This window comes from Aedes aegypti, chromosome 3, assembly GCF_002204515.2.
Source record: "Aedes aegypti strain LVP_AGWG chromosome 3, AaegL5.0 Primary Assembly, whole genome shotgun sequence".
In the NCBI taxonomy this organism is placed as follows: Eukaryota; Metazoa; Arthropoda; class Insecta; order Diptera; family Culicidae; genus Aedes; species Aedes aegypti.
In genome coordinates this window covers 70,058,208-70,075,792 of record NC_035109.1, presented here as the reverse complement: position 1 = coordinate 70,075,792, position 17,585 = coordinate 70,058,208, and the positions used below count along the sequence as shown (strand labels likewise).

The window sequence follows — 17,585 nt, the reverse complement described above, 5'->3', positions numbered from 1 at the left end:
TAATTGACTACGCTATAGAATTAAAGAAATATTTTGGAGTTCCCTATTGCAGCCGGCACGCGAGGATATCGTCCGATTGCTTCTGATCGAGCTTGTCAAACGCAAACTGCAACCTACACCGTGGTTCATCGATAAAGTAATGCAGATCTACGAAATGCTGCTGGTCCGCCATGGTCTTATGATTGTGGGAGATTCTATGGGTGGCAAGACAACTGCTTATCAGATCCTTGCCGAAACACTTCGAGAGCTGCGTAGAGAGAAGGGACATCTCTCGGAAGAGCATGGTGTCGCCTATAGAATCATCAATCCCAAGGCAGTTTCCATGGGACAGTTGTACGGTAGTTTCGATCCCGCATCGCATGAATGGTCCGACGGTGTCTTGGCCAATACGTTCCGAGAAATGGTTTACACGAGCAGCTTGGAGCGGCAGTGGATCATATTCGACGGACCAGTGGACGCGGTTTGGATTGAAAATTTGAACACTGTATTGGGTAGGGATATTCCTGACAGAATTTTTTGTATGTAATTTCTATAACAATGTGTTTCAGATGACAATCGAAAACTTTGTTTGATGTCTGGAGAGATCATCCAGATGACCAAGCTGATGAATTTGGTATTCGAACCCGTTGATTTGGAACAGGCTTCTCCCGCAACGGTTTCGCGGTATGCTCTGAAATCTAAATTGAGGAGAGGTTTGTTCGATTTTAAGTTCGTTTCAGATGCGGCATGATCTACATGGAGCCGTCACAGCTAGGATGGGTTGCTCTTCACAAATCCTACTTATTGTGCCTTGAAGAGAAGGGAGTTAGCGAACTAAATGTAGGACTATTCGAGCAGCTCACTGAATGGCTTATCCCTCCAGCACTTCATTGGTTGCAAACCGTAGACACTGTACTGAAGATTTCCGAAATGCATCACTACTCTGTCGGTGAAAGTAATGTTCAATTTTTCAATACTCTGATAGTTTTCTTTTACAGATATTCTCGTCATTCTTTTCAATATTCCTATCGCGTACAAACAACTACAACCAAGTGTGGTTCCAACAGATTTTCCTATTCTGCTACGCCTGGGCCTACTTTTCAACCGTTACGATCGAAGGCAGAAGAACGATTGATCCGCTGTTAAGGAAAATCCTTTACGGTGCCAACGAAGACCACCCAAAGCCCAAACATTTCTCACTGAACCGAGGCCAGATGTATCCGGAAAAGATGAACTTCTTAGACTACCGTTTCGACGAGCACGAAACCTGGTGGCCTTGGTTGAAATCGGAGGAACTTAGCCTTCCCGAAAGTTGCATCGTTTCTGAGCTCATGATTCCCACCAAGGAAACCGGGTACATTCTCTATTGGACGGAAATGTGTGTCTCCGCCGGTATGCCAATTCTTTTGGTAGGTCCAACGGGTACCGGCAAGAGTGCCACCATTGCGAACTACATTCGCGAGTTACCAAAAGCAAAGTTCATCTCCAACATAATCAATTGTTCGGCTCGGAGCACTGCTCAACAGATGCAAGATACGATCATGTCAAAATTAGATCGCCGTAGAAAGGGAGTTTATGGACCTCCCGTTGGAAAGGAATGTGTCAACTTCATCGATGACGTAGCCATGCCCGCTCGAGACGATTACGGTTCCCAACCTCCCCTTGAACTGATCCGCCAATGGTTGGATCATAGAATATGGTCCGATCTGCGAGATACCTCCAAGATCGAGCTGATTGATTTGCTTTTCGTAGGCGCAATGGGCCTAGTCGGAGGCAGCAACTATATTCCCCAACGATTGTATCGACACACCCTAGTTCTTTCTGTAGATTCATTTGAAGACACCACACTTTTCAGAATATTTAGCGAAATAGGTGAATGGCACTTTTCTAAAGGATTCCCAGAACCAGTTTCCAGGTTGTGTAAGAATCTTTGTCAAGCGGTCATATCGGTTTACCGAGGAGCGATTGCTAACTTCCTACCAACTCCAGCAAAATCACATTACTTGTTCTCACTGCGTGATGTCACAAGAATCTATCAGGGGATTGTAATGGTTCCGGCAAAGCGGCTTCCAGATCCGGAAAAACTTGTACGTCTTTGGGCTCATGAAACATACCGAGTATTCTACGATCGACTGATCGATGACAACGATAAACAAACCCTGCTACGTTTGGTTGACGAAGCGGCCAATGGACAGCTACGAATGAAGCTCGAGACTGCGTTCGGAAGTCGTATAGAGAGCGGTAAAAGAGTCAGTGATAGACACATGCGTGATTTGTTGTTCGGTAACTATATGGAACCAGATGCAGTAAGTCGAGTTTACGATGAAGTCGACAGCTGGATGAAGCTAGAGAAGAATATGAACTTCTATCTCAGCGAATACAATGCTCAATCTAAATCCCCTATGAATCTCGTACTATTCAGATTTGCAATCGAGCATATATCACGAATCTCGCGAGTACTGCAGATGCCACGAGGGCATTTGCTGTTGGTAGGACTCGGTGGAGCAGGCAGACGAAGTTCTGTAAAGTTAGCCGCTAATATGGCAGATGCATCTGTATTTCAAGTCGAAGTTACTAGAAGCTACTCCATGAACGAGTGGCGTGAAGACATGAAAAAACTGCTCATGAATGCGGGGAATGAAGGCAAGCCAACCGTATTTCTGTTCAACGATTCACAAGCCAAAGAAGAAGCATTTGTGGAGGATATCAACTCCCTACTCAACACTGCCGATATTCCGAACTTGTTCCAATCGGAAGAAAAAGCAGTCATTCTTGAACAGATGCAAACCATCGTCAGACAGACCAACAAGCCTATTGATTCAACGGCATTGTCTCTTTACAACTTCTTCGTTGAAAGAGTTCGTGAGAATCTACATATCGCCTTGGCCTTCTCTCCTATTGGGGAGTCGTTCAAAAAACGGGTTCGCATTTACCCATCCCTGATAAACTGTTGCACTATCGATTGGTTCACTTCATGGCCAGATGATGCCTTACAAAAGGTTGCCGAAAACTTTATTCGATCAATGGAGCTGGATCAAGAAGCTCCTTCATCCACCGAGCCATCAGCAACTTCGCTACAGAAAGAAGAAGAGGAAGCGGATAAACTGAAAACCCGTCAGCTTAATCGTCTCGAGAGGAAGCTCGTGGAGCTGGTAATGGTGTTCAACCGCGGAGTCGTTGAAAACTCCGAACGCTTTTTCCTGGAACAGGGAAGAAAGAATTACGTTACCCCTACGTCATACTTGGAGATGCTGCGATCCTTCAGTACGTTATACCGCAAAAAGTACACGGAAATTATATCCCAACGGGACCGTTATACCGTTGGGTTGGAAAAGTTGGACTTTGCCGCTGGCCAGGTGTCGGTAATGCAGGATCAACTTAAAGGCTTGCAGCCACAGCTGAAACAAACTTCGGACGAAACTGAGAAGATCATGGTGAACATTGAGCGCGAAACGGCCGACGCTGAGAAGAAAAAGGAAATTGTCGGAGCGGATGAAACAGCGGCTAACGAGGCAGCTGCATCAGCACAAGCCATCAAAGACGACTGCGAAAGCGATCTACAGGAAGCGGTTCCAGCACTTGAAGCAGCACTCACGGCGCTGGATACGCTCAAACCGGCTGACATTACCGTTGTCAAGTCGATGAAGAATCCACCGTCTGGAGTGAAACTGGTGCTGGAAGCGGTTTGTGTTATCAAGGGCATCAAACCCGATCGCAAAACTGAACCATGTAAGTTTGGTTTGGTAGGATAATCCGTATTCAATGGAGTTTAAATCGGAATCGGATAAAGTAAGTATTGTAATTTCGATTGTCATTTTCGATATTTTCAGCCGGAAAAGTGACTGAAGATTTCTGGGGTCCCTCCCAGAAGATGCTTGGTGATCTCAAGTTCTTGGACAGTTTGAAAACCTTCGACAAGGACAATATACCCATTCCAGTTATGAAGAGAATTCGTGATGTGTGAGTATAACTGAAGTCAGTTTCAGAATTTCCTCCTAACCGTATGCTTTGCGACCAGGTACATTGCCGATCGGGAGTTCGTCCCGGAGAAGATCAAAAACATCTCGATGGCCTGTGAGGGTCTTTGCCGATGGGTACGGGCGATGGAGATCTACGACCGAGTGGCCAAAATCGTAGCCCCCAAGAAGGTCGCCCTGGCCGGGGCCGAAGCGGAGCTCGCTGCACAGATGGAAAAGCTCAATGCCAAACGGGCCGAACTGCAGGAAATTTTGGACAAGCTGCAGAAATTGAATGATTTCTTCGCAGAGAAGTCCCGGGAGAAAAAACGATTGGAGGACGAGATTGATAGTTGCGAGAAGAAATTGATCCGCGCCGAACAGCTGATCGGTGGACTAGGAGGCGAGAAGAAGCGTTGGTCGGAGTGTGCGGAGAACCTACACAAGTCACTGAAGAACGTCATCGGGGATGTACTGTTGGCAGCTGGTTGCATTGCTTATCTGGGATGCTTCTCGACGGAATTCCGTAGCAGCATCATAGAAGAGTGGAACGAAATCACAAAACAGAGCGAGATTTCCTGTTCTGATAAGTTTTCTCTGTTGACGACCCTAGGAAACCCAATGGAGATTCGTAGCTGGTCACAATGGGGACTACCTACCGACAACTTTTCGGTGGAGAACGGAATAATTGTTAAAAATGCTCGTCGTTGGCCGTTGATGATAGATCCGGAAGGACAAGCTAACAAATGGGTTAAGAATATGGAAAAAGAAAACAATCTGAAGATTATTCAGCAAATGGATCCGAATTATATGCGAATCGTAGAAAATGCATTGATCAATGGATATCCCGTGTTGCTGGAAAATGTTGGCGAAACTATTGATTCTGGTCTGAATTCGATTCTTGAGAAAAACGTAATTCGTCAAAAAGGTGCCAACCTTATCAAATTTGGAGACGGTTTGGTTGAGTACAATGAGAATTTCCGTTTTTACATCACAACCAATTTGAGAAACCCGCATTACCTACCGGAAACGGCTGTTATGGTAACACTAATGAATTTTATGATAACGGAACAAGGCCTACGTTCACAACTATTGGGAACCGTCATCATACAAGAACGACCAGATCTACAGGAGAAGAAAGAATCACTCATCATCGAATCCGCGCAGAATCAAGAAGAACTGTACAATGCTGAAGCGAAGATATTGCAGGTCCTTTCTTCATCTGAGGGTAACATCTTGGATGACGAGAATGCGATCAACATACTAACCTCCAGCAAACAGCTTTCTGGAGAGATTCAAGCCAAACAGCTGGTGGCTGTGGCTACTGAAGCGGAAATAGATGCTGCAAGACAACTCTACATTCCAGTTGCGCGCCACTCAGCGGTTATTTTCTTCTGCACAACCGAGCTGGCAAACATTGATCCCATGTACCAGTTCAATCTGACCTGGTTCCTCAACATATTTGTGCAAACTATTCTCAAAGCCCCAAAATCGGACAATCTTGATGAACGTCTGCAACTATTGATTGAATACTTCACCAAGGCGATCTACAACAATGTCTGTCGGTCACTGTTCGAAAAGGACAAGCTCATGTTTTCCTTCGTTCTTTGCTCGGGAATCCTACGCGGAGAGGGCGAAATGGACGGTCACGAGCTCTCTTTCCTATTGACAGGAGGGCTTGCGCTAGATAACCCCTATCCAAATCCAGCACCAGATTGGCTCACCGAAAAAGCGTGGACCGAACTTGTCCGAGCTTCTTCACTCAAGTCTTTGAACAAACTACGTGAAACTTTCACCGATAATCTTGACAAATGGCAAGCATTCTACAACTTGAGTGAACCGGAAAACAGTGAATTACCGGAACCATATCGAGGACAAGATGATCTGGTGAAACTGATCATTTTGAAGTGTCTACGCCCGGATAAGGTCGTGCCAGCGCTACAGAGATTTATCATCATGAAAATTGGACCATCCTATATCGAACCTCCTCAGTTCAATCTTCGAACGTCCTACGAAGACAGCTCTCCTCGGATTCCGCTCATCTTTATGCTGTCCCCAGGATCTGACCCAATGGACAGTTTGTTGGCATTTGCCAGCGAGAAGTACATGGGCGACGACTGTCGCGTAATTTCTCTTGGTCAAGGACAAGGCCCGAAGGCTACCAAAACTATTCTCGATGCCATAAAGCTTGGCCAGTGGGTCATATTGCAGAACTGTCATGTTGCGGAGTCCTACATGGATGAACTGGAGAAGTTGGTCACGGATGGAAGCCTGTATGAACACGTCCATCCCAAGTACCGCCTATGGTGTACGTCATATCCCAGCAAAAAGTTCCCCGTATCGATCCTTCAGAACAGTGTCAAGATGACCAATGAAGCACCGAAGGGATTGAAGCTCAATATGATGCGAGTGTATCAATCAGAACCACTCAGCAGTGAAGCTTTCCTGGACGAGTCATTCCAGGGTGACGTTACACGGGTATGGACGAGGGGTGTCTTCTCATTGGTGTTTTTCCACGCGGTCGTTCAGGAGCGCTGTAAGTTCGGTCCGCTCGGCTGGAACATATCGTACGAGTTCAACGAGTCTGACCTGAAGATTTCACTGATGCAGTTGAAGCTGTTCCTACATCAGAGCTCGTACATTCCGTTCGAAGGGCACATCTATCTGACGGGCGAGTGCAACTACGGTGGACGAGTGACGGACGACAAAGACCGTCGTCTGTTGATGGCACTGCTGAATCGTATCTACAATCAGGATACGATCGACCAGGATGGATACAAACTTTCCGAATCCGGTAACTACCGGGTCCCGATCAACCCCGTCAAGGAGGTGACCTTGGAGTACCTATCGACATTGCCACTAGCAGCCCATCCGGAGGTGTTCGGTTTGCACGAGAACGCAGACATTACCAGGAACATCGAGGAAACCAATTCGGTAAGTGTTCGGTTGATAGGACCAGTTTGAACCAGTTATAACCATAGTGGTTCCCTATTTGGCCATATGTAAAACTTCGCATGTTTTCACATTCTGAATGATTAGCTACTCTACCAACTTGATTTTTGAACATTCTACAACGAATGATTTCAACTAAAGATTTTACAAGTTTATGCTTTTTTTATCCTTACATTATTGTACAGCATAATTCTCACACAATTTCGGGCAAGATTGTCGCAGAATGCGTAGTAGGATTCCACATAAAGAATTTCATACAGGACAAACTCCTTTAAAAATAAGTCTGACAAAAAAAAATCCTTAGGAAAGTTTTTAAAGAATTCTGCGGTGAATTCTCGCAATATCCGGGACTTCGTTTTAATAAAACCATGTGCAGGATTTTCAAAAATACTAGAAGAAATCCTGAAAAAAAATCCCATATAAATTTTTGACAGAATTATATGAATTATTTTCATAAAATCATAAAGAATATTAATACTATGTAATACTCACAGAATTTATGAAAAAAAAAATAAAAAATCTGAATTCTTACGAAATCCTGAGCGAAATTTGCACAAAATCTTCAAAAAAATATCAGAGAAGTAAAAATCTATTTTAAATCCCTCTAAAAGAATTTTGATATCGAATTTATTTGATTTTACCATACATTTTAGAATTGCCATGCTAATATTTGGTTCTTAATCAGGCTAGAATGTGGGCAAATTTCAAGTCCCATCTGCATTTTCGTCAAAATTGAGTTGTGTTCAGTTTTCACCATATCTTCCAAAACTCTTTCAGCTGCACTAATGAGATGATATGATTTGTTCGGAAAAATTAGGAAAACAAACAGCAAGTCAAATTGTCCCAAAATAAAAGGTACCCGCATGTCAGTCCCACTACAGATTTCCGCACTGTGTAACACAAAAATGAACCGTGTTTCATTCATCTTTAAATTTTTATCGGGAAGATATCGTAGTGAAAAGCAAATTGTGAAAGTTTCATTGAGATTTGAACATGTTCCAATCTTCTGGAATTTTTTGAATATTTGTATGGAAAACGAGTTTGGAAACTTCAAAGCCCATTTTCTCAATGCCTACTTTTAACGGATGGGACTGACTTGCGATTCACGGTAGTACAAGCGTGATGAATGGTCTATCGATAGTTTTTCAATATGGTACAGTCTCTTAGCTATTCATTTAAGTTATCGGAATATTTTGTTGGTTTGTACGGATGATTTTGGTCCTTCAAGGATATATATAGGCCTATATATAATATATATAGGCCTTGGTATCTACGACCGTAATAATTGATTAGAGATTAGTTTTCAAATACTCCAAAAGTCCCTAACTATTCATGTGAGTAAAAGGTGTATTGTATTGATTTGTGTGGATGTTCTTGGTCCTCCAAGATCTCTATCGAATATAGGCCTTAGGATCTACAAGCGTAACCAATTATCAATTGATAGTTCTTTAATATTGCGCTGGCCCCTATCTATCTATATTAGTGAACGAAGTATTATATTGAGTTGTTTTTGGATGGTCCTTGAATTCCAAAACGGAGTCGGACATCAATTTGCGTCATCCCCTCGTCATGCCCGTTCCAAAAGTACCCATATTGCATGGGTTTTCAATGATAAATTCCAACCGGAGGTAGCCATCTTGAATTTCAAAATGGCGTCGGATATTGGTTTTTGTCATCCCCTCTTCGTTCCCGTTCCAAAAAACTCATATCGCATGTGTTTTCAACGATTTTCTCCAACCAGAGGTTATTTCTTTAAATAATTTCCTATATAATTTTCTGAATTCAATTTACGCACTTAGTAATAAAAAGTGACGTAAATTAAATTTACTTCGGAAAAAAGTAACGTAAATTGAGTTCGCGTAAAATAAGACTGCGTAAATTGATGGTTTTAGTGTACAAGAAAAAATATAAACACTGAAAAAATATTTTATATTTTGTCAAGAAAAATTCAAAAACAAAAATTAAGTATACAAAAATCTCATTTTTGAACTTTTTGAATGTACACAAAGAGTCACATTAAAAAAATTTCTAAGAACAACTTTTTGTAAATTATCAGAATTTTAATAAAAGTTGGTTTTCAATGCTAACTTGATGGTCCTTTGGGGCGCAGTTGTACTGGTTTTATGTTCTGTAACTCGATACCTCCCTAACTCGATGATCCCTTCAATATCGAGTTATGGAGAGTAGACTGTACAATCTTCTTCTTCTTTCTGGCGTTACGTCCCAACTGGGACAAAGCCTGCTTCTCAGATTAGTGTTTTTATGAGCACTTCCACAGTTATTAACTGAGAGCTTTCTTTGCCGATTGACCATTTTTGCATGTGTATATCGTGTGGCAGGTACGAAGATACTCTATGCCCTGGGAATCGAGAAAATTTCCTTTACGAAAAGATCCTCGACCAGCGGGATTCGAACCCACGACCCTCAGCATGGTCATGCTGAATAGCTGCGCGTTTACCGCTACGGCTATCTGGGCCCTGTACAATAAGAATCTTGAAATTATTCGAAACCATAATGATTATCATGATCACTTCTCTAGAAGTAGCCATTTTAGAGTTAATTCAAGTTCAATTAAACACAATTAAACAAGGACTGTTCATTTTATAAAGTGGACACTTTATTTTTGCCATATATTTTTTATTTATTGATATAATCGCACAGTTTCTGTGCATTATTCAACTATTATTCAACAATGTTATGAAAAAAAAATCAAAATCTTGCAAAATGTTTTTGGTTGAAGAACTAAATAGTTTTTCCAAAAACTCCTAAGAAATTCGTCAAAGTTAAGCTTTTTTCGCATAACAAAAATCCTCATTTTTATGAACAAATAGTATGTTGGTATCCTTTATCATTCGCGCTTTAAAAAATATCAAAAATATTCCATCGTTCTCTGACACTAGGTCATTCCAGTGATTGATACTTTATGACCAAATTTGCTATAACATCATCCTTTTACTCCCAGCAAAAAAGTTAAGTAGAAATAGTGTTAAAAATCGGTTTATATTACTCAAGAAAATATATTTATATAAAATAGATCTATATCGCGAGTCTTAATCGCATTTTTTTTTTTTTTTTTTTTTTTTTTTTTTTTTTTTTTTTTTTTTTTTTTTTTAAGGCACTCTGTGCTCGTGGCCACTACTGTGCCGGAATCAGTTTATCTGTATCTTCCTTACCGATACAGTTCTATTTTTTAGCTAATCTATATTTACATCTGCTTTCACTCTCTTCTGCTCTTTAGTTCTCACACCGAGCAGGTAGGAGAGTGCTTTGCTGTTGGTCCAATCGATTTCCATAAGCCATAGTCCATTACTCTCTTGCGGTGGTTCGTTTTGCCGTGTTCCTGAGTCGTTTGAGGCTAGCTGCCTGCGAAGTGGGTCAGTTTGTCTCAGTCACCATCTGATACTGACGGAGAATGGATGTGCTCCCCTAAGCACGGTCCTCCGTGCGGCGTCTTCTGGTGGCTGGACGGGTTATTTTTTTGGAGGGGCTGGGAATTGAATCCATGACCTTCCGCTTATGGAGCGAAAGCGTAACCTCAAGGCTACGGACCCCCCCTCTTAATCGCATTGTTAGGTATAAATTTATCTCTTTATGGTCGTTTTATTGAAAAATCTCATACTTTTGCACGCATATTCATTGATCTACTGCAAATTGTAAGCGTTTTTCTAATAGAAATATTAGTAGTAGAACGCTAATGACGCTGTTGTCACAAAACTGATTTAACTAATTATTACCTTTGATTGCCATTTTTCATTGATTGATCGATCCCACACAATAGAGAATGTTTTGTTTTGGCCTTTGACACTTTGAGGCCCGGTGCTCACGCTGTCACATCGCAGCAAACTAGATGTTGGTCACACGAACAGCAGCGACATTAGCATTCTTAGGTTAATGCTTCTACTGTTTTTCTCCAAATATTTTGATGGGTAATCTCAAAATAACACATTATGAAAACAATACATGGAAAATAAATTCGATTTCATTACAGCAGTGTTCCCAACTTTGATGATTGTCATTGTGCTTTGGAATGTTTTCTTGAAATAAAGCATTTGTTTTTCTATTGTGCTTTTGATGTGACGTGGGAACCAGATTTGCAACTCAATTAAGACGTAGATTATTTTCCTTACTAATACTATATAAGTACTTCCATCAGGACGTACTTTAAACCTAAAAATTCTAATCATATCAGTTCCATTGAAATTTAAAATATATTTCCCCAAAAAAATCAGTGAAAAATGATTTTATGATACCTGGAAAATTGGGGAAGGGGCAGGCCTGAGATTTCTATCGCGCCATACAATTTATTTTATACATGGAAATTTTGGGGAGGGGGCAGGGCTGAGATTTCTTTCGCGCCATACAATTTATTTTTATTTTCATAGAAAAAATCTTACCATAGGGGAAGGGGGGTTTAATGGATCGCCCCTTACATATGTTCCTTGATCGAAAATCGCGAATAACTAATGAAAATGGCCTATTAAATTGATAAACTTTGCATAAAATTTGAAAAAAAAATCCAAAAATCCAAAGTTTTAGAGAAGTGATCATGATAATCATTAAGGCTCAAAATAATTTGATGATTCTTATTTGTTATAAAATTTGTTAATTGTCATTAAAACGTATTTATTTTCACAAAAACCAAAATTTTCAAAATCCACCAAAAGCTGTCATAAAAAAATTTAACAAATTTCGCACAAAAAACAGAACTTTATCACAGACTTGTTGTTTTTTTAAATCACATTTCATCAAACCCTCCAAGAAACTGTCTAGTAATCGCCAAAATAAAAAATTTACTGTATTTACTCAAAGATTGAAGACATTATTTTAATCAAATACACTGTTTTTGACAAAATAAACATCGTTGTATTTGATAGACCCTTTTTAAAACAATCTAGCAAAACCCACCAAACATACATCTTACCTCTGACCTTTTTTCACCAAAAGTTAACCTTGGTAGTTAAATAAAGCTTACGGCATATTAAACAACTTCACATTTCTGGAGGACTCAGTTTTAAAACAGACATAACAATTGCATCTACTTTAAAGTTTCTCTATCGAGATTCTGCTCAGACGATTCGAACATTAATTAAAGAGTATCTTTTTAGTGGTAAAAAATGAAGCTGCCGGTAGAGGGGTTAATGATGTTAGATTTTAGAAAATGCACCTAATTAGCAACTGCAAGATTTCAGTACAGATCTGCATAAAAACTTAACAAGTATTGAAAAGCATTGTACATTTTCTTTATATGTAATGCTATTTTACAATATTTGCATGAGCTTTAGTTTTGGACGCAGACTTAGCTACAGTATAAAGCTCTGCGTAAAAATCTTCCTCTATCGTTCACTCCTTCAAAAAATTGTGAAAAAACAACGTTAATTCATTCGTTATCAAGATATGTCAAATTGGTCTTTAAGTTGTAGAAATTCATCTACATTAGTGTGACTCTAATATTCTCCTATGATCCCATACATGGAGAAGATCATATTGCATATCCCCGAATACCTCATTACATGGAATAATCCGTTACCCCAAATTTTCTTGCCACAAAAAAATTGATATAAAGATTGGACAAATGTTTTTTTTTTTTTTTTTACACGTTTTATTTATACACGGCTTTTGGAATTTACATGACACTTTTTCTGCACGGATTTTGGAATCAACACAGATTTTTTTTTTCTTATTTACATGGATTTCAGAATTATCAGCTTTTTTCTTATTTATACACAAATTCCAAAAATAGCACGGTTTTGTTCTGCGCGTTTTTTTTTTTGTACGACATGTCCCCCGTGTAAAAAAAAACTTAGTGTAAGTAATCAATAGAGGTTAAGCAAACCTTCTCTTGTTTGTTGGCGGTCATTGTCAATCAAATTGTCTCTAAGTCTCTAACACATATGACAAAGAGAATCCAAAGTTCCGGAAATAGAAAACTTTTCTTCAGTTGGGCCGGTACTAGCGTGGAAGTCGCTAACGTGAATATTTTATTTTGTTTGATTTTTATTTGAATTCATGTTCTTGTTATCAAAGATGTATCCTTCTTTTAATCAATAGCTATTCTTCAAGTGCCAAGTGAGAACCAAAATCACACGCACACGCGAGCACTTGATTTTTCAAGAATGGCTGTCATCTTCTTCTTGACATTACGTCCTCACTGGGACAGAGCCTGCTTCTCAGCTTAGTGTTATTATGAGCACTTCCACAGTTATTAACTGAGAGCTTTCTTTGCCAAACTTGCCAATTCCGCATTCGTTTATCGTGTTGCAGGTACGATGATACTCTATGCCCAGGGAAGTCAAGGAAATTTCCATTACGAAGAGATTCTGGACCTACCGGGAATCGAACCCAGACACCTTCAGCATGGCTGTCCTTTGTAGCCGCGAACTCTAACCACTCGGCTAAAATAGGCCCCAAAAAAATGGCTGTGTTCACAGCAATAAATCATTTTTCAAACTGATGATCTATAATGCTGATATTGATTTCGTTCTCCCGTTAGAGACCTTTTCCGCCCTCCCTCAAAAGCGTTATATTATTTGATGGTAATGCATAATTTTATTCTTATATTCCTGGAGACAATGCGAGTTCAATATAGTCTGAAATGGCACTAGACCATATATTCCCAAGCTTTTCGAGTGCGCGACCCACCTAGCCGTCCGGCATATTCCTCGCGACCCACCAGGTGAAAAATGTAAAGAACTTAGTTTTCTATTAGTAAAACTGTTAAAAAATTAGTTTAAGCAAGAGAAAAAGACTGAAAAAGTTATCAATTTTGTGATATTTTCGGTAGTTACCAGCAATATTCAGCAAATTTTAGGTGAGCTGAAAATTTTAGCATTGAGAGTGCTGTTTATCACTGCGCTTCCAGTGTATGTGAAAAAAATTTTGGAACAAATATTTCACATTTAGTTTTTGGCTAAATTTGGTGTATGTTTCATAAGTTTGACACAGTAATATAGTATGTTAATCTCGACATCTATCACACTTCGTTACCAACGGCTTTTAGGGCGAGATCATAATTTAAGCGAGAAATGAGAACAATTTCAAACCGTTTGCTTTCGAGAAAACATTTGAAAATGTAAAACAAAATTCTAAGAAAATTAAAATACATTGAGACTTTATTTCGCGACCCACCAGATAGCAGCTTACGACCCCTCTGGCGGTCGCGATCCACAGTTTGGGAAACTATGCACTAGACTATGGCTCTATGAATCTCTATCTGATTTGATAGCCGATAGTTGAAAGAAGGACACATCTCCTGTTGGAAATTATAATACTGACAAAATGTGATATAGGCAAGTAGTGCAGGGGCTTATTTTCAAGGTTACTCGTCTGAAGTCACTGTCAACTTTGAGTTTTGCGCGAGACAATTATATCAGTCGAAATTTCTGACAAAAATATGTTTGCCCTACTCTGTTCGATAGTAACTATAAACGAGTCGCATTTATCGACTGGACTTCAACCCAAACAGTACAACTCGAAAAAACAGCCTATAACTCAATTTTTTCACACCTATAGCTTATAACCTCGAAAGAATATAGCTATAGCTTATAACCTTGAAAGATTATTGAAAGAAGAAAAAACCACTCATTGGAATGTTAGTAGATATCAGTGCTGGGAATGGTAATAGTAGTAGGCTTGAATTTTGCGAAAATCACGAGGCTCTTCCCAGTACAGTTTATAGTTTAAGAATCTCATCATGTAGCCTATGATAGGTGCATGAATTTTCTACATCATTAGTGTCAATGAAGGTTCTAAATGCGGAAAATGCAGCGGGAAATAGAACATTTTTCTACAGTAATTTTGGGTTATGCTTTGCTATTTTCAAGGCTTTTTGCCTACAGCAGCGATGGGCATGAATTTCACTGGCTTCACTGTCTGTGATTTGCTCTACTAGGCTACTGTAGAGTGAATTTCAAGATTGTTCCCAACCCTGGTAGATATTACGCCGGCAACTATTTTTAACACTACCAGGAAAACATCGCTTGTTGTACACAGTACGAGAAAGATGGATATCTAGACTCAAATTCGCGAACGTGGTTGAATTTCGGGGAAGTGGCGCATTTTTGGGGTCATTTTTCATTCGTGGTAATGGTTTTCAGTGTAATGATGTGCGGGAAGTTTTATAAGACCGATTTATGCCTATCATTGCATTTGAAGTCGATTTTTTGCCTTAAGTGTTCGGAGTATGAGTCAACACAGAATCGAAGAAATAAATAAATTTCTGGATGAGACTATATTTAGGGTAGATTGCCAATTATTACACACCACCCAATTATTGCACACTTGTCAATACTCGGGGAATGTTGGCAATGAATGGAAACCCTAATATCAATACGAAACACTAATGAATACTGCATTCCAACTACCAGCAGTATGTTGCTCATTAAAATGTTCAAAATCATGCACTTTAAGCGGAATTAAACTACCATGTATTTAAGTAGCACCCAAAATATTATGTCATGACTCAAATATTTCCTGCAATGAAATAGCTTCTACCAAAGTCGAACCGAAATGGATTTCAATTTTTATTTTAACGAAAATGTAGATTTATGTTATGGTTTCATAATGCGAGGAGAACTTATTAGAAAAATATGGTTTTTCTTTGTAAATATTAAAGCGATCAAAAATTGGCGCACCGCCAGCATCTGTAGCATAATTTTTTGGCTATGAAGTAAACGCTACGAGATATGCAATGCCCATTGGTATAGAATAAAAACAAAACTGACAAAACAAAGTGCAGTTTTGCACTCCTTCTGGCTTTTTCTTTGATAAAATCATTATTTCATTCATGCAAACTCATCGTAATTCGTTAAATATATTGTTTGGAATATTGTATCACGCCGTCTTCAATAACAATAGCTAAAAGCAAAATTTAAGATGTGTGCAATAATTGGGCCCAAAGTATGGAACAATAGGATGCTGATGTTTTCAAAGTGTGAAAAAATTGGGTTTTGGCAAGGGTTCATAAATGTGGAAAAAAGTCAATCAAATCAATTAAAAAGCACAAACATCGATGGAAAATATGATGGCCGAATATATTTGCTGGTTTTGAGCGAAATTTGGTTTAAGTTTAAGATTCTGACATATTTGACAGCCAAATTACTAACGCAGCTTCCTTAACCATGCAATAATTGGCAATTTACCCTATCACATGATTATTTTTGAATATTGTTTAACAATAAACATTTTTATTTCCCAGCTTCTCGACCGAGTCCTGCGCACCCAAACGCAGCTCAATGCCAGCAAAGCGAATGGAAGCCGCGATGAGCAATCCATCGATCCAGTTCTTTTGATATGTTCGGAAATAATGAAGAAGCTTCCGGAACCATTTGACGTGGAAGCAACCGCCGAGAAATTCCCAATTCTCTACATGAACTCGATGAACACCGTCTTGCGACAGGAGCTGACCCGCTTTAACCGGCTTCTAAGTTTCATTAAAATGAGCCTTGTAGATGTCCAGCGCGCAATTCAGGGACAAATTAGTATGATTCCGGAGCTGGAGCGGGTTTATCGTTCTATGAGTATCGGAAGAGTTCCGCAAGCATGGCTTTCAAAGAGTTATCCTTCATTGAAGCCACTGGGAAGCTATGTAAACGATTTCATCCAACGATTGTCATTTTTCCAACACTGGATTGAGGATGGTGAACCGAAGGTTTATTGGATGAGTGGTTTCTATTTCACGCAATCGTTTTTGACTGGCGTTATGCAGAACCACTCTCGGAAAAACAAACTACGTATCGATGACTTGGTAATGTCATTTGAAGTAACAACGTTTGAATCGGAGGATAAAATTCAAAAACGATCGGAAGTCGGTTGCTTCGTAAGGGTAAGTCAGCTAATCATCTTTGTTTAGGTTTTTTTTTTCAACATGCTCCACTTAATCACTGAAAACAATTTCAATGTCATATACATTGCACACTTTACCAAGGATCGCCGGGGTAAAAATGAGGATTTCGTCACATTCGACGTGAGTACAAAGTGCAGAACTCAAACAATTCCAGACAAAACAATTACTCTATTATTCAAATCACATAAAATATTAATCAACTCAAACAACATTTCAAACACAGGGATTGTTCCTGGAAGGCGCACGTTGGAATCGAGAACTGAATTGTCTGGATGAACCGCTGCCGCGAGTGCTGTTCGATACTTTGCCTATCGTTTCGATGACACCAACGCTGAAGTCACGCAAATCCACCCCGGAGCACTACCAATACGAATGTCCCATCTACAAGACCAGCGAACGTCGTGGAATCCTCTCAACGACCGGGCACTCAACCAATTTCGTAATGTTCCTTGATTTGAACAGCGAACAGTCGCCGGAGCACTGGACGCTTCGAGGAACCGCTTGTCTTTGTCAACTTGATGATTAATTTTTACTCACTACGTGTAGTCACAGATATAGAGCGATGTCATTTACATTCATATTTTTGAACAGTTTGAGAGTGCCTTTCAATACATATTTCACTTATACACCTGTAACACTCATATTCTGAAGACTGTGTGATTTTTTTGCTACAAAAAAGATTTTCCCCTCCCAAATTGCTAAACAATAATACGAAACCAACGCTACTTCAAACATTTCATCATTGCGATATCACCATTCCCCTGGGCCACCATGTGGAACATGTCTCTTATCTTATCGCACTGAGCGATTGCTAACCACAACTCGGGCACAAGATACAACTAGCGGACCTCAGAGGG

The 17,585-nt window shown here is 39.8% G+C and overlaps 1 protein-coding gene across 4 annotated transcripts in view; it reads left to right on the top strand.

Annotated features, from left to right (window-relative positions):
• The window catches only part of LOC5569948 (dynein heavy chain 3, axonemal), a 47,329-nt gene extending 29,876 nt beyond the window's left edge, over positions 1–17,453 (top strand). For 2 of the 4 annotated variants that reach the window (XM_021848439.1, XM_021848437.1), the window contains 9 exons: positions 53–491; positions 549–663; positions 720–924; positions 978–3,708; positions 3,810–3,939; positions 3,998–6,869; positions 16,081–16,707; positions 16,810–16,848; positions 16,952–17,453. In XM_021848439.1, coding sequence (XP_021704131.1) covers positions 53–491; positions 549–663; positions 720–924; positions 978–3,708; positions 3,810–3,939; positions 3,998–6,869; positions 16,081–16,707; positions 16,810–16,848; positions 16,952–17,254 — 7,461 coding nt within the window. In that variant the 3' untranslated portion in view covers positions 17,255–17,453. The remainder of the gene's footprint in view (positions 1–52; positions 492–548; positions 664–719; positions 925–977; positions 3,709–3,809; positions 3,940–3,997; positions 6,870–16,080; positions 16,708–16,809; positions 16,849–16,951) is intronic. The other 2 variants (XM_001658799.2, XM_021848438.1) reach the window with 1 other exon arrangement.
• The last annotated feature ends 132 nt before the right edge of the window (positions 17,454–17,585 follow it).